This window comes from Apus apus, chromosome 2 (genome assembly GCF_020740795.1).
Source record: "Apus apus isolate bApuApu2 chromosome 2, bApuApu2.pri.cur, whole genome shotgun sequence".
Lineage (NCBI taxonomy): Eukaryota > Metazoa > Chordata > Aves > Apodiformes > Apodidae > Apus > Apus apus.
Genome location: NC_067283.1, coordinates 79,294,144 through 79,315,760, shown reverse-complemented (window position 1 = coordinate 79,315,760; position 21,617 = coordinate 79,294,144). Strand labels below are relative to the sequence as shown.

The window sequence follows — 21,617 nt, the reverse complement described above, 5'->3', positions numbered from 1 at the left end:
TAGGCACCTTTGAAAAGAGTGGAGTAGCACATCATAAGCAATTGTCAGAGCTCTTGCACAGAGGTCTATGCATATTTCAGAAAAAAAAAAAAAAAAAAAGCCTTTGTTCAACAATTATAATTTATGTGGATCAATTGTTTTTTAGTAGTAAAGTAGTACAATCAGTGCTCTCGTTTGTATCAGCATATCCCTGCTGTGAAAATAAGAATGTATAGTCTCAGATTTTCTGCCCTGTTGCTTATAGGCATGAATTTGAGTCCCTAAAACTTGGTGATGTACAGCATATTGGGCAACCCAGTCTTTGTTGAGAGCATCTCTTGGGTTGTCCACAGGCAAGTTCCTGGATGTGTGGCAATCAGAAAGGAAGCGCAAGGATTGAGGATCCTGGTCTAAGTAACTGGAGCAATATTTTGTACAACAACACACTGCCATCTTTACCTTCTGCTGGCAAAGGCTTTTGGTAAAAGGTATCACAAATGAATTACACTGTGTGTCCTTTCTGGGTTCCTCCTTAGCAGCACAGATGTGGTGTCATTATGTGCTTCTCAGGGAAAAAGGCTGCATTAAAAATGACTGCTGTTAGTGTTTAATGTACTGCAGCAAATGCTGTGGAGGTCTGTAAATCAAGACATTTGTTCTTCATTTTTAGCAATGCCCTTTCCCTGAACTCATTTAATAAGACTGAGTTGTAAGATGTTTGTATGTTATCCAGCTGGACTGGGCGTGCAATTCTTGAACTCTGGCTCTTACTGAGTTCTCATTTTAAAGTGTCCTGTGTCAATAGAGAGTGGCAATTATACTCTTGAGGCAGTCTTACTTCACATAATATCACTGTAATACTGTAAGCAGGGTAACAGACAGGAAAATGCCTGAAGACTGGCAGAATTTGGGAATTTCTTTGTTACTGAAGTCCTTGATGGCTGTGTTTCATACAAGTGAAGGGGCACTGTAAGTGAGGGGGAAGGGTAATTTAGGAAAGGTAGTGTATGAACCAGAATGTGACATACATCAGAAGGTGATGGTGACGAACAGAAGACTGTGCAATTTATTATCCCTGGTTGTCACGGAAAACATGCACAGAAATTAGTTCCAGCACACAAAAATGATTTGTATAGTTATGGCAATACAAAGTTCTAAAAGTAGTTATAGAGGATTAGATTATTGCCTCTAATTTCAGATCTTTGTTTAAAAAAAAAATTACAAAATTATGTGGCTGAGTAACTGAAAAATTTGTATTTTCTATCTGCTGTAAACTCAAGGTGAGAATTTTTTCAACCTGTTCAACAATTTTTATGACTCTTTTCTGCTGAATGTAGCGGCATATGTAGATTGCTCAGACTCCTAAGTCAGGGATGCATCTCAGCCCAGCTACACTGAATAGCTGTTCACCAAGAATGAGTTAAGTATACTGCTTTTTTCTGTACACTTTGCTCTTACATTTCATTTGATGTCTTGCTGGGCCTAATCTTGTGCATTCAGACTTGTGCATTCATGGTCTGTCATGGCAATATAGATCTAAGCAGCAATATGGACCATGCTGACCCTGTGTATATGTTACTTTGGTTTCTTGGTTAGAACAGAGGACATCTTGCCTTCTCTGTGTAATGATCCACACTACCCTGCATGCTAGGATAATTTGCTGGACATTCCTTTAGTGAGGCACATGGTAAAAACAGAGGACAAACACTGGGAGGGAGGTGATCTGTTATGTTCCAGTATCTGTCATATAAGAAGATAAAGAGATATCCTTTCTTCAGAAAAGTTCTAAAGGGAAAGGGTCGCCCTTTTGTCCTTTCCTCTCCTCTTGCAAACTCTGCTGGATATAAAAGCAAGTTCACTCTTCAACATTTACACAGATTGACCTCAGACATAATCAGTGGCATCCTAAAGTGACTGCTAATCCCAGGGGCTGCAAAGATGTCTACCATTTGTTAGATACTTACACAACATTTGAATAAAATGCATAAAGACCAATTTAGTAACTTTTTAGTAATGGTTTTCTGGCATTGCTTATTACATTTGCTGGTAGACCATGATCAGTATGGACAATGCCAGTGAGTAACTTCATTTTCTGAATTACAGTAATTCCCTGCACTTCAGTAGCTAATATTCTAGCAAGTGATTTTTTAATGTATTTTTTTTAATTTTATTTTTATTTTCTTTTTAAGTTCTGTGCCTTTCCAGTACCTTATAAGAAGAGGAAAGAATACCCTTTACTCAGATCTTCTTACCTCTTTACAGACTCCAGACTTTGCTTCCTGGAAAATTTATTTGTAGTCATGGTCTAATGTCTCTCTTTTTAACAGGAGAATGTGTACGTGCACAAAGTCACTGTCCTGTTGTTCCCTTCTGCCTGTTTATTAACAGAACCATCAACTGCTTGATAATGTCACATGAGGAAGACAGGGCCTTATGTTTTCTTAGATATTAGTCCAAGTTAAAGTGCTAATGGAAAACCAGGCTTTTAATTTCATCCTGTTGTAGTCAAAGATGTAATTAATTGTTTCATGTTTTTTCATCTGTGCATTAAGACTTATATTCCATGTGCTTTATCACATGTGCTGAATCTCCATAAGCCCAGTGGTGCACTCTGCTCTGCAGTGTGGTGCTGAGGTGCTAGCCAAAGGGAAGCTGTAGGTCTCAGCAATTTACAGTGAGGAATGGTATTGTACCTTGGCAGATGTAAAGAATTTGCTTTCCATTACCTTCTAAACAACATTTCAGAATCATTAAATCAGTTTGAGGAGGGTGAATGCTCAGTTGAGAGTTAATCGCTCTCAATCTTTATAGGCAGGTGGCCATGTACAACTGTAATACCTCTTTTCTCTGGGTATTAACTTGCAGATATTGATATCCATCCAGGTTTACCATTGATACTAATGTTTTCCAGCTGCTGCTTTGCTAGTATGAATGTAGTTCTGGTAACTGAGGATCAGATTTGAGTAACTGTAGAAATCATACAGTTGGGCTGCATATAAAACACTTGATTTTTGAAAAAAAAAATGTTGAATGTTAGGTTCAACAAAGTTACCTGGCTTCAGGGCTGCTGTTTCAGTATTCTTTGATCCAGCTTCTAAATTAATAGGGCTAGCAAACAGTACTGGAGTCTTTTTCCTGTTCTCTCTTTTTCCTGTTTTTTATTTAAAGAGAGTTGTACTGGCAAATGCTAGACACAGTATCAAAGATCCTAGCTAAATTTGACTCTCCTAAATATAAAACTTTGCATTTTAATTCTAATTTGAAAGGACTGAATTACAGACAGTCATCGCAGATTAACTTTTTTCTTTTTTTTTTCTTTTTTTTTTTTTTTTAGCATTTCTAGGCATTATTTTGGCATTCTTTGAGAGAAACTGCAAAATTATGCTTAATGATGTAAAGACTGAGTATTTGCTTTGCATTGTCACCTGTAGCTGTTTTTGAGGAACAGTTTGTAAGGAGAACGCTCAAGAGCCATTAACTGAATTTTGGAAATTTAACACATGAAAGTAGAATTTAGAACTTAAAAAAAAGTGAGGAAACTCTCATCTTTTCAGCCATATTGAAATTGAACATTGATTTGTATCTCAGTTACTTGATATAGTAGATAATACTAGCACATTACTCCAAACGAGTTTTAGAACTTTGTTGGTTTTAATCTAGTCTGATAGCATATAGGTATTTGCCCATTGTTAGAATAAGAATGAGATAGGAAAAAAGATGGACAAAAATATCTAGGCAAAAAAGTTGCTATGGCCTAATAGGCCACTAGTTTCAAATTCCTGTGTTTTAATTTGTGGATTAATGTTAAGCTATAAATAACATAAATAATATCAAACAACTGTTAAAATGCTCCAGCTGGAAAACCACTCAGAGCACCAAAAATACCGGTTAGGTGCAAATGGGCAAAGGAATTTATGTCAAAACACTCCACAAGCTCAGTAGATGGAGACCTAATAGCATAGATTATCTTGCAGTGATGCCCTGTAACTAGATTGTAGACAACAAAATTGTTCTTGACTTCTTCATTTGAAAGTAAACTAGTTTACTTCAAATGGTGTTAGATGTCTTGACTCCTGAATATGGAAGGTTAACTTGTCAGGACAAAGCATGTAAAGGAGAAACACAAGCATTTAAAAAAAAAATTTAAAGAATTCTTGTGTTTCTTGAATTTATGTGAATACCAGGCTAACAGGTATGAATGGCTGAAATACCTTGATACTAATGTTTTAAATGACTGTTTCAGATACCTTTCTCTCAGTCTTCCCACCCTTAGGCATCTTAAATGAGTCATGTTGTAAGAAACCATGAAACAAAAAGTGTCTTCTAGGTTTAGGACTCTTTCAAGACTTTTTTTTTGCTAAAATGAGGATTAGAAATGAAAGTTTAGATTATTTTTGTAATAAATGCTGCAGCTGATGCTTTAAAAATACTCCCAATATTCTGAGGTTATGACAAAATTATGAGCTGACAATTTAGAAATAAATACAAGTTCATAGAAACTGAGTTCATTTGAAACTGAATGCCATATGGTTATATTCCTATATTGTCTAGTTACTTTAACCTCCCTTCTTTCCCAGGCTAGGATCTTTAAGATTTTTTGTCATACATAACATTTTTTCTGACTGGCCTTGGACAAATATGATAATGAAAGTACTTTTAGTTTAAATGAAAAAAACCACAAAAAACACCATAAAAAAGTTTAATCTTTTTTCCTTCCTCTGTAACAGTTATTTGAACTTTTACATGGAAATTATGCTTATTTTTGAAATGCATCCAAAACCTTTTTGCTCTTTAGATAAATTTATTTTCCAACCCCTGACTACAAAATAGATTGTGAGCCTGTTCAACAGACAATGATATGAGATTTTTTCAAAAGCCTCATGTATGTTTAGTTGCCAGAATATAACATACGTGGGAGCAGTTAGACTGATACGTAATTCTCTGCAACAGCATGTGAATGCCCCTCATCAACTTACAAAAAAAACAAATTACATAAAAATATACATTTAAAAACATTGCATTAAAGTCAATGGGTACAAAGTTATAGGTTCACAAACTCAGTTTGTGGCTTTGATCCTGTAGTGTGGTCCTTTGTAGCTGCTCACCCCTTGGTGCAGATTCTAAGAACTGAGACCTACGTGGCTGTTCATCATTCCTCTGATAATATTTGCCTGGCCAAATTTGCACTGCTGATCTTAATTCACTTATCAAGGCTTCTGAAAATTCAGAGTACAGACTAGTTGGAGTGGACAGTGTGAAAATGCTGCTACTGAGGGGAATTTGCCTGAACTTGTCACTCTTCAAATGCCTAATTCCTCCCTGTCCTTGCAGATGATCCTTTTGTATCCTGCTCTGCTGAGCCTCATCTCCAGCTATGTCTGGTTGATATTTAATCACATAGTAAAGGAAGCCATTTCTAATGTTCACTACTTTCTATAACTATAATAATGTAGTTGCTACAGCTCAGATCTGTAGGTAGGAAAAGCAGCTTCTGCATTATGTGATGAATATAACTCAGAATTTTCAAACTTGTGTAATCTTTAAAAAGGTCTTGGAATGTTAGTGAACCAGTTTAGAGCTTCCTCTGGCATCTGTTCAAACTTGAATAATTACTTTTAAAAGGCATGTCCTTTTAAGAAATACATGCATCTTATTAGTAAACATATCAAAAACACAGAGCTGACCATGACACGTCAGTCCAACATCTGAAAACCTAGGTTTAAAGGGGCTTATTGTAGTTTTCCAAGCATTCACAATGTTCCATTTAAGGAAAATTACTTTGTTTTCTTACATCTGTCTTTAATAAAGCACTAAGATGGCTGCCAAGCAGTAGCTTCATCTTTATCCAGCTGGATACACCTGAGCTTTCTTAGCTTGAAAAAAAATCCTCATCAAGTGAACCGAAACTGAGAGAAATGTGTGTATTTAGAGCTATAAATCAAAATGTCCATGTGCAGATGTTCTCAGCCCAGAGGCTTAAATGCAAAGGAGTTTGGTTCCAGAAGGCACTTTCAACAATACTTGAAAATCTTCAGAGATTTTACAGCTCGATATTACAGAACTAACACAGTGCTATAAAATCTAGATGAGTGACTTGCTCATTATGCTATTCTAATAGTTGAGATACAGTGGCAAGCTTCAGAGAGGGTAATTCAGTACAGTTCCAAAATGCAGAAAACCTGCCTTTTCTAATGGAGTTATGGGGTGAAGAAGTCATACAGAATGAGCTTGCTTTTTAAAACAAGGAAAAATATCTCCAACCCATTGCAACACCTGTAGTAATCAGGGAGAGCTTTTGTGAGTCTGAAATGTGATATTCTCCCATTTTGCAAATGGGGAAGTTAGGCTGCAAATGAGGTGGCCTTCCTTGGAACAGCAGCTGGAAGAAACTGAGTAGATTTTGGGCTCTTGCCTCCTCTGACTCCAGATTGCTGTGGACCCCTGAAAAAAGGGATAGAGAGAGATTCTCATGATGGTACTATGTTACAGTTTTATTACAGTAATATATTTCTGCATTTGGACTCTGGAAAGGAAGATCTCATTTGTAATTTTTACCACAGTGCGCTTTGTACCATGACGGCTCCGAGCAGCTTAAACCAAGGGATAATATTTCACTGCTCTGGGGTGGCAATTTCACTTTGAGAAGTTGACTCCTGCTCCAAATGAGCATACTGTGATTTTAGGGTTAAGAGGTCAGTTCTTCAGACTTGCAGAAAGGTGCAGAGCTGGAACAGCTTTGTATTATTTATCTAAGTTGTCCTGAATGAAGAAAATAATTTATTCTTTGTTTGATTTTTGTGTTTGAATGAAGTGTATCGCATCAGATTCTGTCAGGAGAAGTGTGAGACATGAAAGAAGTTTGCAGTCACTAGCCACTAGCATAAAAGGACCCCTTTTTTTAGCCCCCATATATTGACACAGAATAGAGTTTGAAAATAAACCTATTTTAATAATTCCTTAGCAAAATCCAGTACTTAAACAGAAGAATTCCCCTTTTATAGAGAAGAATTGCCGAGCTGAAAGTGGGCAGTGAAATTGTACCATTTATGGAAAAAAAGGTTTTTATTCTGTTTCATGTATAAATCTGAGAACAGGCTTAACTGTGGTATTGCTTACCAGCTACCTGTGATTAAAAATAGAAGAAATACTAGACAGTACAAGATTGTGGTAGATAAAATAAAAAGTGTTGGGGTTGCAAATACTCTTAAAATAGTTACATGTTTCTTGAGACGTATTTCTTGATACTGGCTCACTTCACATTTTCTGAAATAGCATGAGACCTTTGAAAGTAATATTTCCAAATATGGATATGAGACCTTTATGCACTTGAATCATATTTCAACCCAGCCCCCTTTTCTGGGATGTGTGAATTTAGTGCTCAACTTGTGCATGTGGGGGGATTACCCAGAACACTGCAGTGAGCAGAGCTGTGTATAGAATTTCTGCAGAGCTGAGTGCCTGTTGGCTTGTGACAGCCAATGTCTTAAAGTTTATGAAGCAAAGCTCCCTCTCCCCACCCACCAAGCAAAAGAATTGCCAAACCCTGGGAGCCAGAGCTGAGACAGCAGGGGAGAGGCACTCCTTTGGTGCCTATTCCTTTATGAGATCTCATAGGGGAATGCAGGGGCCCTGTCACACAAGCTAACCTGCTAATGCAGGAAGGGAAAAAAAACCCAACAAATTGAAGTTCTGCTCAATTCTACCATTGCTACCTCATCACTCAGGAAAACAGATTGCAAAAAAGCCTCTGGAAAAACCAGTTAGTGTTGCAGCCCTTGGCAGCTGTGTTCTCTTAACAGCACCCAAATGGATTGATATCCTCTTATCCCTTCCTGGGGCAGGGATGGATTCCACATATGCGCTAATATAGGGAGAGTAAGAAGGGACCCCAGTGCAGGTTTGAAATGTGGGCTGCTACTGAGATGCATTAGTGCTAGAGAGAGCTAATACAACCTTTCTAGTGCTATTTTTCTTTTATTTACAGCTCTGTCATAAAAAATGAAAACCAACTTTCCATATTTCTCAGTCTCCATTGCTTTAATAGACTTTTATTATTTTAATCCTGAAATAGCTCAGTTATACTCTATATTGGTGTCTGCCTGGCTTCTTTGGTTAGAATAAATAATTTTTCAAATAGCCATGGGCTGAAAGCTCTTTAAACCAAAGAAGTGGTTCTAAGAGTTCTCTATAAATAGATTTCTGTACAGCAACGCGGGCCTTGGAATGTGACCTCTCTTTTGTTATATGGTCTGAGTTGACCAAAATTGCCAATTGGCATACATACAGCCTCGATGGAGTGCTAGTCTGCATCAAGAGTAATATAATCTAATGCAATTGATATGCATTCTGAACTACAGAAATTGAATTGTGGCCATATTAGGTATTAATTACATTTGTTGACACAAAATGCAACTCAGTGCTCAGGTGAGAGGGGGTGGGGAAGGAAGGGACTACATCTAACTCCACAGCTATCCCTGTGAAGTTATTTTTCTTTTGCTTTCATGTAGTGAGTTTAAATTTGATAGCTCTAAGATGGGCAGATTTCCTACAGATCCTTAAATGGAAAAGAAAAACAAGCGGTTTTATTGAAAGGACATGTGCACCTGATCACTTTTCCTGATTTCTAGTTTTAATTTAATTTCTTCTGCATTATTAGTTCTCCTTTTTGAGTAGCTACTAGCTTGGAATGGTTCTGGCTGAGTACTTAGTAAATCAGATTTCTGTCTTGCCTGGTTTGAACACAAATCTCTTCAAGCAATTAATGGATTGCACTATCCACTCACTTTATGTCTTGCCAAACGGACTTGTTAGCCTCCAGTCTTACATAACTTTACCTGTAGCAGAGCTCATTAGCCATCCCAGTATAACCCAACCCAACACCAACAAAAAGAAAAGAGAAAGTACAGGCAGTGAAGGTGCAATCAAGTTAGATCTGGCAGTCGTATATCCAAGGTGACATATCTAACAGCTTAACACATGACATGATACAGCTTATTGCCTGGCATAGCTCTTACTTTGGGTTTACTGGAAACATTACATTTTCAAAGTGGTTTTTGTCAAAGGAAACCATTAATGTATTGGGGGCACAAACCAGAACTCTCTAATAGATGTTGACTTTGTTCTACAGCTCCCTCTGTCAGCTTGCACCCCTGAAACTGAAAAGCAAACTCAGCCTCTTTCAGCCATCTATGGCACACACTGAATATGTGTTAGCTTATTTCCAAACTGTGACACGGCAGGAGTGTAATAGGCTCCACATGACAGCATTAGTTGATGCATGCCTATGGCTCTTAATCCGAGTCAAGACATACAGCTCTTGTCTCTCAAGTTTTGGAGAGCATTGTCAGATGTCCCCTGATTTTGAACAGCCATTAGAGGAGTGTAAATGAGTAGTAGTGAAAAAGATGTAGAGAGATAATTGTAAGACACAAATAGAAATCAGATGCTTATAATGCTCTTTGCTTGCCAGTGATTGTTGTGTACTGGTTCCATGCTCTTTTGATAATCCCACCACAGTGACTAAAGTGAAAATGGTATGCCTGGTAGTTTGAATGTCATTCTTTGTTTAAAAAATGGAGGTAGGGAAGAAGAAAAAAGTCAAAATCAAGTATAAACACACAGATCAAATGAGAAAGCCTGGAACATTATATTTTATTTTGTGTTAAATGTATGCTGTTGACAATAACACATACTGTACTGGTGTGACAACCAGGACGTGAGAATGACCAAAGTGACAAACTTATGATAACAGACCAAGCTACAGTCTCATAGAAAATGTATATGGCACAAATGAGTGTCCGGGAACAGGAATGCAAAAAGCTTTCCAACATGCTGAGCATTCAGGCTTGCATTTCTCTCATTTCTTTTGAGCATGTCTTTACTATGAGGCATTATTACAACACAGCTGAGAGAAGCCCAGAGCTGATAAGGCACTGACACTGATACTGTGGTCACAGGGAGGTGTTTTTTCCTGAAAAATACTTGTAATTCATCCCAAAGTCTTGCAGGGTTTAATTACAGGTAGTTTTGATGTTACGCAAAACATGACTTGGCTTGTATCCATTGCCTTCAGTACAGGATTTTTCTTTTATAATGAAACTTCATATACAAGATTAAAAGACAAAAGTTTTTCAAAGGTGAAATGCAGCAGCTCTTCGGGAAGTCTGTATAAAACACCCTGTGAGTGCTGCTGAGGTGGTAAGTAGGTTTCATTCTCCTGGAGTCACAATGTCCAATACTGTCCTACAGACCTAAGTGCATGCAGCATTCTAATGAAACGTTAAACTTGCAGGTATTTTCAAAACAAAGTTCTAGTTATTAATTTAACTGTAATTAGCAATTGTGTTTTAACTGCAGGATGAAATTGGCCTAATCCTGTGACTCTTGATGTGTGTTATGTACATTTATTTCTGAACAATGGCATTGCAGTGTAGAAGGCCAAGGTTTTCAGGAAGGTGGGCACATCATCAGTAACTGAAGCAACTTCAGTGACTTGGAAAATTTCTTTTCAAAGGCAAACTGGCGGTTCCCAGATTTCAAAGTTAATGTATCAATTTCTTATAGCATACTGCAATGTATATTGACTGTCTCAAGTTTAATTTAAACTGGTTTGACCAGTTAAATGAGTATTTAAGTAATAGAGCTTTTTTCAAGTGTAGAATGTTAAACAGATATAATGTAAATGTAGGTCCCCATAAACAATTGTCTCCAGTGACAGTTCCCTAGTAAAATACCCTAAGGCCTTTTTCAAAAAGTGAATGTGGCTCTCCGTGTTCTTGTTAAGGAAATGGCAGGTAAAGTTGCTGTGTATGCAAATAGTGACTGAGAACTATTCCTACTGAAGAAAACATGTAAGTGAGGATTACATAGTTTGTTGGGTTTTTTTTAATAGAAAGCAAGAATTTGAAATCTCCTCGTGTGCCTCATACTGTATGTTCTTTTTCAACATAAGGCTAGAGAAATACAAGCTGGAAAAAATTCCCTTTCTCAGTGTAGTTTCTCCAGGAAGGAGGTCTTCACACATCTGCACTTCACTAGGATTATAGTGTTGAAAAGGCAAATGTTTTCATTGCTTTCTAGCATCTGACTGTTACATTTTTGGAGAGTGGTTTTTGGAGGCACTGAAAACAGTTCAGGGGGCTGATAGCCAAACCGATTTGTGGTACTGAGATTCATGACAGAATGACCAAATCTCAGCAAAATGTGAATTAGAGGGAAATTGTCCCATTTTCTTGGTTTTTATCACCTTATGTGTTTTTGAATTAGACATGGTGGTGCTGTGCTCAGTATTTGAAGGAGACAAAAAGTGGCTGGCCATAATTGGAATAATATGTGTGGAATCTTGCTTCTCCCTTGGCTGTGCACGTTCCTGGGACCTGAAAGTTTTGAAACATGTGGGTAATAAGCACCTCAGAAATGTGCATAATTTCCTATTTAGGAACTTAACTCTAGGATATGGATTAGAAAGCTTTGACTAGTCTAAAATATTTATTCAGCTGCTTCCTGGGGAGTCATGCACAAACCCCAAAGTCATGTGACAACTTAGAAAGAATAAGGAGGAGGCACATGCTTATATTGTTGGTGTAGTCTTTCAGGTTATTTTGAAGTCTGCAAACTGTTTCTGCAAGAGGTATTCTTGTAAAATCAATCTCAGTTTCTGCAAAACAGGTGTTTACAGCAAAGTTTCCCTTCCAACTGTGTGCCTAACAATAGTGTGATTAAGATCTCAGTCTGGGGCAGGCTGACTTTTGGCTGCATGTGTGTACCTGCATGAACATGTCTGCAAGCTGCTTTTATTATTCAACAAAAAGAACATATGCAGTTAAACTGAATATGGGAGAAATGCTTTGAACATGAGTTGGGTCTCAAGTCTGTAGGAAGGCAGGTAGACTAAATAGAGCAGAGGAGGCAAATAGAAATTGATGGCAGCATTTTAAATGTAAGCAATGAGAGCCTTGGATGAACTGAATGCAAACACCACATACATTGCACTGGAAAAAAAAAAATCAAACACCCTATTTTATGCTTCTTTTGGGCTGTTCAGTCTTTAATATGGCTTGTGCTTCTGTTATAAACAATGCAAAACAGCCTTGCAGGAGCTGGCAGAGGTGAAACTGGAGGCACTGGCAGTTGTATCTATGCTGTTGGGCAATGTAGTGTTGTGTTGGATCACTGAAAAAAAAAATAAAATAGCTGTGGCAAAACCAGTGCAATCCTGATTTGAAACCAGCAATAGGAAAGTATAGAATAATGCTAACATCACAATGGATCCGCTGTAGACATTCATCTAAGGACAACAGAGGTGATTTTATTTCTATCTATATTAGCTCATGTCTTCTGCAAGATGGCTTTGTACCTGGAGAAGCTCAGGGTGTATTAGCTTAAAGAAATGAGGAGTATTACATTTGGGTGCATGCTACTACAGAGTGTGTTGGCATCACACAGGTCAGTACTTCACTGAAGTGGCTTTAATACAGGGTGACACACACAGGGACTGCATAAGGTGGTATCTTGATGTACTTATTTCCACAGACTCTCTTACTGCTAAAGTTGTGCTGATGTCTGACCAGAGTCAGACTGGGTGGTGGATTTTCAGTCACTATGTGTTCCAGGTTCTTCAGCTGTACAGTCCAGCAAGTCAGGACACAAATCCAAAGTCTTCAGTACTTGCTTTCTGTGTAATATCTCTGGTCTGTGAAGAAAGCAGCACAAATGCCAAGATGAGAGGTTCCCATTTTATGAACGTGTGTCTCACAGAAATAAACACACCAAATTGTTCAGTGTTAAGGACTCAGCTTGAGCAACCAAGGCATGTGGAGACCACAGACCATGTTTTGTTGTGTGCATCTAATGAACTAGCATCTTGTTACCCCTGAATATATCTGTCATGTGAAGGTGGTGTGCTGCTCACAGCCCTGCAGCCATGGGATTGCATGAAGTGCCTGGCCCGTTGGGACACCACTGTGCCACCCCCAGCCATATCTTTGGAAGGGAGACACGGTCAGGTGTGTGTTTCCTGCTGCCTCCCTCACACCCACCTGACTGTAGGAGAGCCATTTCCCGTCACTGCTCTGAAACATGAGGAACACAGGACAAGATGGTAGGGTAGAGTAGGAAAGGAGAAGGGAGAAGGGAGAAAGGAGAAAGAAAGCAAAAAGAGAAAAGGGAGAGGAGAGGAAAGGAGAGGAGAGGAGAGGAGAGGAGAGGAGAGGAGAGGAGAGAAGAAGAGAAGAGAAGAGAAGAGAAGAGAAGAGAAGAGAAGAGAAGAGAAGAGAAGAGAAGAGAAGAGAAGAGAAGAGAAGAGAAGAGAAGAGAAGAGATCACTTGTCCTGAGGTGTGATGATAATTAGAACTGAGTGAGATCTAGCATTTCTGTTCTATTAATTTCAAGTAACATCAGAGGAAACAGAAGATGTTTGAGAATAATTGAGAAGGAATAGAAAAAACATGGCTTTGTTGCTAAAAGACAAGGCTAGGAAGTCTAATTCAGCCTGGGATTATGCTACAGGCATCTTCCAACATTAGTCTGGTAAACTGATTGACCTGGTCTGGTGAGATGAAAATGTCTCTGAGAGTGTATGTGTGTAATGGGAAACATGAAATTGTAGTGCTTATTTTGAGAAATAGTGGGTTTTTTTGTTTTTGATTTTTTTAATTTTTTTTTTTACTTTGTGTGTGTTGTGGTTTTTTTGTGTATGTGATTTGTTTGTTTTTTCATTGAAAACATATAAAAATTGTGTCTGGAAATTCCTTGTCTTAAAATTCCTTGTTTCCTTAAGTTCCCTTATGTGTTCCTTTACAAAAGTGTCTGTTTTTTTGAAAGAGAAACTGAGGTGTAGGGTGAATGAATGAGGTACAGCGATGTAGTGGTTTCTCCAATATCTTTTTACTTATTTTGAGCAGCTAGGGGGTGAGGCTAATTTCTGGGATGTTTTGGAGTGTTGAAACCCTGTCTTGGGAGGGATGTGCATTTTACAGCTCTTGTCTGCAGGCAATGTGAGATAAGTCAGGCCTGGGAATTGGCTTGTGCAAGGGCTACTGTGGCCTGACCTGCTGCACGTGCCTACATTGCACTGAAGGCAGTGGGGCTTCAGAAGATACCTATCGTCTTCCTGAACTGGTTTTTCTGGAGTTGGGCTGAGCTCCCCACACTTTGCATGAAACTGAACAGGAACTTTGGATGCCTAGTTTGGCGGTCAGGTTATGGTAATTTACATGGAAAATATCTGTGCTTTTGTCCTTTCCTGATGCACTGTTCTCTGTAGTGAGAATGAGGGTGGTAGCAAGTCTATTCCTATAATAGCCAAACAATTTTATGGGATGTAAAAAGTGTATACTAAATGAAACATTTAGAAATTTATGAGCACATAAGAAATCTGATTGGGCAGGCAAATCTTTACTGACAGAAGAGAGAGACAATAAGTCTAATACTAGGGACTTTTAAAATATAGAACACAATTTAAAAATTAAGAAGGATATTTCTTAACCCTGACTGTATAAATGTATGTTGCCCATGTTCCAGGGACTCATCTCCATCAGTTCAGCTCAGTTTTCAAACATAAAATCTGAAATGTTCTGTGAGTTCTTGCTGCTTTATAACATTCTTACAGACATTAACTTTTTTTTTCTTTTTAATTTTTTTTTTTTTAACACTGTTATCCCACGAAATCATAATTATCATAAATATTCAGCTTTCAAATGCTAAACATGCTCTCGGAAGACATTTAGACAGTATATTTTGTAATACAAATATAGTCACATTATTTCTAATATGCAATAAAAAAGATACCTGTGGAGACTCTCCAGGAGCTTGCTTTCTGGAGATGAACAGACAGATGAACATGATGACCAGCAGCTCTTAGAAACTGAAGAAATCCTTGTTTCTGTTGTAGAAGTCCTCCATAGTGGTCTCTGCATCTTTATTTTCTTCCATGAGATAAGCAATACAGTCAAAGAACAGTCAAAGAAGATGAAGTCTCTTGTAACTTCAAAGTGTTGTATTTAACCTTATTTTTCTGATTTGCTGGACTGCCAACTAGTTCATCAAAGTTCCCTGAAACTGTTCCCTGAACTGTTATATTGCAAATTCTGCTTCTAAACTGTCTCTCTCTGGACCCTTTTATGTCCAGTAGTGAAGAGGCACAGGCATCAAATGCTGTGCCATTTTACAGGAATGGTACTCAGCACAAAAATTTTCAAGGATCTTCCTTTTGGATTTGCTTTCACTCAGCTGGTAGCTGCCAGAGCTAGTTCAAAACCAGTACGTCACTGGTAGTGCAAAAAACTGAAGCCATACTGGGTTTCAGACTGTATAGTAAGTAGTTGTAGGCAATTTTTTTATTTTTTTATGAGTCTGTAATTCACAATATGGCTGCAATGGTTATGGGGGGTAGTTAGAAGCAGAGGAAGTGGGAGGGACTGAGCAAGAGAGCCAGAGCCATCAGACTCACTAGGAAAGACAGGGTATCTCCTTTTTTAGCCTTTAGTCCTTTGGTGGTGGTTGGGAAAGGTCTGTATTCTTGCAAGTGTGAATATATAGGTAGTAATATAGAGTGGATTTAATGCCGTATGAATTGAATACATACTTCAGTGACCCTTGGCTGTCTGTTTTACTTGTGAGACATTTCACTGAGATTCACTTTCATGTAGTAACAGGCAGGATTATCCCTGCAAGAATAGCCAGTACAGTCACAGAGATGGTTAAGTGGCTTGATCTACATGCCATGTTTCTTCCAGATATAGTTGGTTATAACTTTAAAATACATTTTAAGATCTGCTTTCTGTCTGCTGCACCCCAAGGCTCATTGCACTGGAGTGTTTAGAGCTGTGCTTCAGGTACAGTTATGATTGGATGGGGGCTAGATCAGCAGGCAGTGGAGCACATGGGAGCTGTTTCTGGAGCATGTGACAGAGAAGCCCGTGTTTTTTTATGGGAAGTGGAGGAGGAGTATTTGTAATTCAGATAGGAGAGGAAAAGAACATGGTAGCATTGCTACCTGCAGGGCTAGGCAATGGCCCTGATGTTTGCTGTGCTTTTGCATGATAGCCTGACACAGCTGTAACAATGATGATATAGAAGGATTTTTAATAGGGACATGTAAGATTAAGTGTCACAGGGAGTGAATCTATTCTGTATAAAGTAGTTGAAACTATGCTGGAAGGTGGCAGTTCATTTATATCTGTAAATGTTTACTAATAGAGCATAATGATAGTCTCTGAACCTCTCCCCCATCTTCTGCTCCAGTATCTCAAGCCAGCTGGCTGTAATGCAAATTGAGACACAGTGATTTCACAGTACACCTCCAAGCAAAGACAGTGCATGTTTCTTTTCATAGTTTGGGAGCACATTTCTCATATGCATGCTTCTCTGCTTATTAAAGCCCCTGTTGCGTACGCATTCTATAGCCAGCAACATCTGAGGTTAAAAGCTTCTTGTGGAAGAAAATATAAATTATGTTGAGTTGCTACTATCCATGAAATAGCAAAACCTGGAAAAATACAGAAGATGCAGCAAATTAAATTAGTTTCACAGTATCTGGTCTTTGCTGGGAAAAAAAAAATACAGGCTTATTTAGGAATTGCAAATTGGGATGCACACATGACTTCAGTATAAATACCTGATCCTGCTGACTTCCAAAAACCCTTTCCAAGTATTTGGTTGTAAGTTTACATAAACAATTAGCTGGAGCAATATTTATGGAGTATTGAGAAGCCTGTAAATTTGTCAGATAACAAACTAGTGTCCATAGGCTGCCCTAAATACCTAAAGAGCTAGTATCTGCTATGAAGGTAGAGATTAGATTGCTCAACTGTGGCTCTAGAAGTTAATCCTTTTATTGGTGTTCCCCATAAAATTTCAGACAACAAAATAGGGCTGTCTTACCATTAGGTTTCCACTTTGCAGAGCTGTGTACTTATCCTTCAACAGGATTTGCAAATTGTTGTTCTTGAGAACTGACATAAGAAAGATATCTGCTAACTATAATACCTCATTTTCAGCCAAGACATAGAAAATCTGCCATTGGGCTGTGCTTGTGCCTTATATCTGTGGTAGCAGAAAATATACTGAGAAACAGCTAGTTCTTAGTGATAGTAAAAGTCATTTAGCCTTCTGTTAGCACTCCTATGAATTTTTACTGGTTTATATCCACAATTTTGTCAACTGCATGAAAAATATAGGGCCTGTGAGACTACCTGCTTTTGCAAAACAGAAAATTAGAATGACTCAGCTCCCTCGGAAAAATTCTTAAATTAAACATTTGTTTGGGAGTATTTTGAAAAAATCACCTTCTCCACTATTTTCAAATGGTATAAAACTAGGAATGTTTTTTTTCTTAGCCTTTTATTGAGTATGAATTTTATCTTTAATACCAGAAGCATATTTTTTAGGCAATCATAGAGATTTTCATGTTCATTAATGACAAAATATATGTGTCTCCTCCTGTTTTAATAAACAAAGTTTGCTTTGAAGTACTGTGGAAAATTTTGTACATTCTTAGTTGAGACTCCCACACAAGGCATATATATATACTGATACGGTTACATGCCTGCTCAACTTCTTCTAAACAACTGAACTGTGTACCTGATCACTTATGCTTGCAAACTGTGAGCAGAGGCTACAGAGCATGCACTCCTCTTTCCCCTCCCCCATATTTTATTGCATCATGTCACATGCTACACGTAAGCCTGCGTTCAGAAGTGCTCATGTTTGCTTCTGTTGTCTTACTGAGTGGTTGCAGGCTTGCTGTGTTTCAGGCTCTGTGTTCCCCATCCTGCTGTGTGGGGCTGTGAGGGGCTGCTGTGTGTGGGAATGCAGGTGATCCCTGTGGAAGCTGTGGGGTGGGAAGAGGGCTGGGTAGGGGTTTCTTGTGTGATTACGTCCCCACTTGGGAGCTGCTTCTACTTCTGGGGCTGCTGGAGGGTGGTGCCTTCACCCCTCTGGGTGAAGCAGGCACACTCTGCTGGCCTCAGTGGGAGCTGGCTGTGTGGCTAACCAGTGCTGAGAGGGGAATATGTAGCTGAAGTCTTCTGTCTTAGGAAGAGCATCAGCCTTTTCACTGGCTCTAGGCTTCTTCTGATCTCTCCAAACTTTAATGCAAAACTTGGTTGTAGCCTTTGCTAGAGTGGCAGCTGAGTTTGGGTTATCTGGGGGCAGATGCCAAGACTGACAGTCAAATTCAACTTGTGCCCTACCTGAATATGAATACAGCTTTTTTTTTACTTCCACCCTTTATATCCCTTTTTTAGGACACGACAAATGTTTGTTAGTCCTCCATCATCTTGTTACTTCCTCCTCTTCCTCCTCCCTGAAAAGTAACAAGGGTTAGAGTGGTTCAGAGAAGGACTGTTTATAAGGGCATGTGGCAGAAAGGGTGTTGCTGACGGAAAAGCTGCAGGGCTGAGTGGGACATAAGCTCAGAGGTGGTGATGCTCAGTAGCATCAGTGCATTCAGCTGATAATGTCTGACAAAACCTGTTGTAGTCTTCTTTTTAGGAGCCAGCATCAGTTTTGCTCTTGCACTACAGTTGATCTGATTATGAGTCTCTCAGTGACAAATGCTGAGCTTTGGCTAACCACCTCTTCCTCTTTTCTGTTACAGAGCTCCAACATGGGAGGCAAACTGAGCAAGAAGAAGAAGGGGTACAGTGTCAATGATGAAAAAGCTAAAGACAAAGACAAGAAGGCTGAAGGAGCAGCAACTGAGGAAGAGGAGACTCCAAAGGAGACTGAGGATGCCCAGCAAACCGCAGAGACCACAGAAGTGAAGGAGAACAACAAGGAGGAGAAGGGTGAAAAGGATACTCAGGTCGCTGCCAATAAGACGGAAGAAAAAGAAGGTGAGAAGGAGAAAACAGTGACCCAGGAAGAAACCCAGAAACCAGAACCAGAGAAGTTGGAGTCTGTTGTCGATGGGAAAGTAGAGCCACAGAAGAACACCGAACAGGCACCCAAGCAAGAGGAGCCGACTGCAGCCTCTGCTCCCGCTGCCAGTAGCGAAGCACCCAAAACTTCCGAGCCTAGCAACGATGCAAAAGCTTCCCAGCCTTCAGAAGCCACAGCTCCCAGTAAAGCAGATGACAAGAGCAAAGAGGAAGGGGAAGCCAAAAAGACTGAGGCTCCCACAACGCCTGCAGCCCAAGAAACTAAAAGTGAAGTGGCCCCAGCTTCAGACTCAAAACCTAGCAGCAGCGAGGCTGCGCCTTCTTCCAAGGAGACCGCCGCAGCAACAGCAGCACCTAGTTCCACTGCTAAGGCCTCGGACCCTGCAGCCCCACCAGAGGAAGCGAAACCTTCTGAAGCTCCAGCGACTAATTCGGATCAAACCATAGCAGTGCAAGATTAAATTGGACAGCCTGTTGAAACAACCACTTAAAACAACCTGTGTCTTTTTTTTATTTTTTTTTTCAGCTCTACTAACTCGTTTCAGATCTGAAATAACAAATATGTATTGCCCAGAAAGAAAAGGAGAAAAAAAAGAAAAAGGAAAAAAAAAGAAAAAATGAAAAGGATGTCCCATCAAGTTGGGAGGGAGGGGGGAGAATCCAAATAGTATTTTTGTGGGGAAATATCTAATATACTTTCTGCCAACTTGACACAAGTCCTGGATTTAAATAAATAAATAAAATAAATGGATGTCTGAAAGTACAGCACATCTTTTGTATCTGAACTGCTGTAAATGCACTCCACCAATGTATCAAAATCTTCTTTTTGTTCCGTAATGGGATTTGGGAGTGATGCGTTTGATTCTGCCCACTGGGTTTGTGCCAAGGCAATCAGATCTCTATGAAAGCAGTATTTTCTGTGTTGTTTTTTTCTTGTGGGTTTTTTTTTTGTTTTATTTACAGCCTTTCTTTTTTTGATATTTTTTTAATGCAGTGGATGAATGCCAACTTTCAGACAAAACCCACTTAGCTGTCCACATATTTCTCAATGCTGATCCTCCAATTCTTCCTCTCCAAATATTTTTTGGGAGTAAAAAGCATTCTCATCCTACTTAGCCTACCTAGATTTCTCATGACGAGTTAATGCATGTCCGTGGTTGGGTGCACCTGTAGTTCTGTTTATTGGTCAGTGGAAATGAAAAAGTCTGCGTTCATTGCAGTTCCAGTTTCTCTTCCATTCTGTGTCACAGACACCAACACACACTCATTGGAAAACAAATGAAAAAACAAAATGTACAATGGATGCATTGAAATTATATGTAATTGTATAAATGGTGCAACAGTAATAAAAGTTAAATAATTTAAAAAATATTGAAGTGTAAAGACTGATTAAATCCTCACTTTTACCCCTTGAAAATTAGGTGAAGGAGATCCTTACACTCAGTTTTTACATCTGGGGATTCTTACTCTCCTATTTATAGGGAAGTAGAGGTAAGGAAAGAATCAACAACCTCATGATACTAGAAACATGCTTCTGTAATATCCTGCTTCTACAGCCACAAGCATTCACAGGAGAGGCTGGAAGAGGTGGCAAATGAGCAGCACATCTCCTATACGTTTTATCCCTGGTAAGGGAGAAATGGCTTTTGCCTGCCTTAACATGTGAAAAAAAATGCTCTCTTGATAATTTAAAGAGTCAGAGGCATGCTGACTGGGTTTTAACTGGGAGTTAGGCAGTGGCTTTGACAAACTGATCTTTTAAAAAGGTGCAATTAAATTTAACCTAAGTCCTATTAAAATATTATTAATGCTGATACACTTTGGTTTCTTTCCCCATTGCCATTGTGCAGGAGATGACCCACAGCTGCCACAATAGGCCAGTTCTGTGTATTTCAAATGGGGGTAACCTTGTTGGATGAGCAGATTTTAGCCTGGGATAGACAACATTTTTCAATAGTTTTGTCTGTTTGCCCCATTTTTATTTAGCAGAACTGCTGAATAATTGCTGTTTCTGCTGAGTGGTGTCCTTGCTAGATACAGACGATTCCAGTGTAGAGCCCAGGATTCACAAAACTGGCTAAAGAAGCATATTGGATCTGTCAATCAATAAACTCTTAAGCTGGGCAGAGGTTCAGAGAGAAGTGGGCGATGATAAATAGAAACATGGCTTGTACACATACCAAAGGGTTGAGTGGACTTGTATATACTAGATGAGGGAAATAGTATTTTAAAATTATATAAATCATTTTGCATACTCTCCCTCTATGCATAGATGGTGATTAACTCTACAGATTTCCATAATTTTTATCCTTTATTTTATTCAGGATTTTGTGATTCTTATACTGTGCTGGGGTTACTGATGTGCAGTCATAGACCTATGAAAAGCTTACTGGAATGGGCAGGAGCAGTTCTGTTGGGTTTAGATCAGGTCATTCACTTACATGAGTCTTGCACCACCATTGAGCTTTTGCATCCTTAATGTGAAGGAGTGAATTTCATGCATAACATGTCAAAATAAAATGGATTCTTTTGCACGAAGAAAGGTCAGCTAAGTACTCTGTCTTAAAAAGAATGCAGGCTTTTTTAGATTAAATAGCTGAAGCCCTGCAAGGCATGGTGTAGAACACATTCACAGCAATTCACCAAGCTTTGTGCATACATGGCTGTCATGACCTACAGCAGCTTTGTGTGGCCAAGTTTGCTGCTGTCCTGAAAATCTTTAAGAGACTTCTGCCATCATTTCCCAGTGCAGATGT

General features: G+C 38.9%; 1 protein-coding gene across 1 annotated transcript in view; it reads left to right on the top strand.

The window, feature by feature from the left end:
• Positions 1 to 20,232, top strand: part of BASP1 (brain abundant membrane attached signal protein 1) — a 48,831-nt gene extending 28,599 nt beyond the window's left edge. Inside the window, exon 2 of the mRNA XM_051612098.1 lies at positions 18,579 to 20,232. Coding sequence (XP_051468058.1) covers positions 18,588 to 19,322 — 735 coding nt within the window. The 5' untranslated portion in view covers positions 18,579 to 18,587 and the 3' untranslated portion in view covers positions 19,323 to 20,232. The remainder of the gene's footprint in view (positions 1 to 18,578) is intronic.
• Positions 20,233 to 21,617: the final 1,385 nt, after the last annotated feature.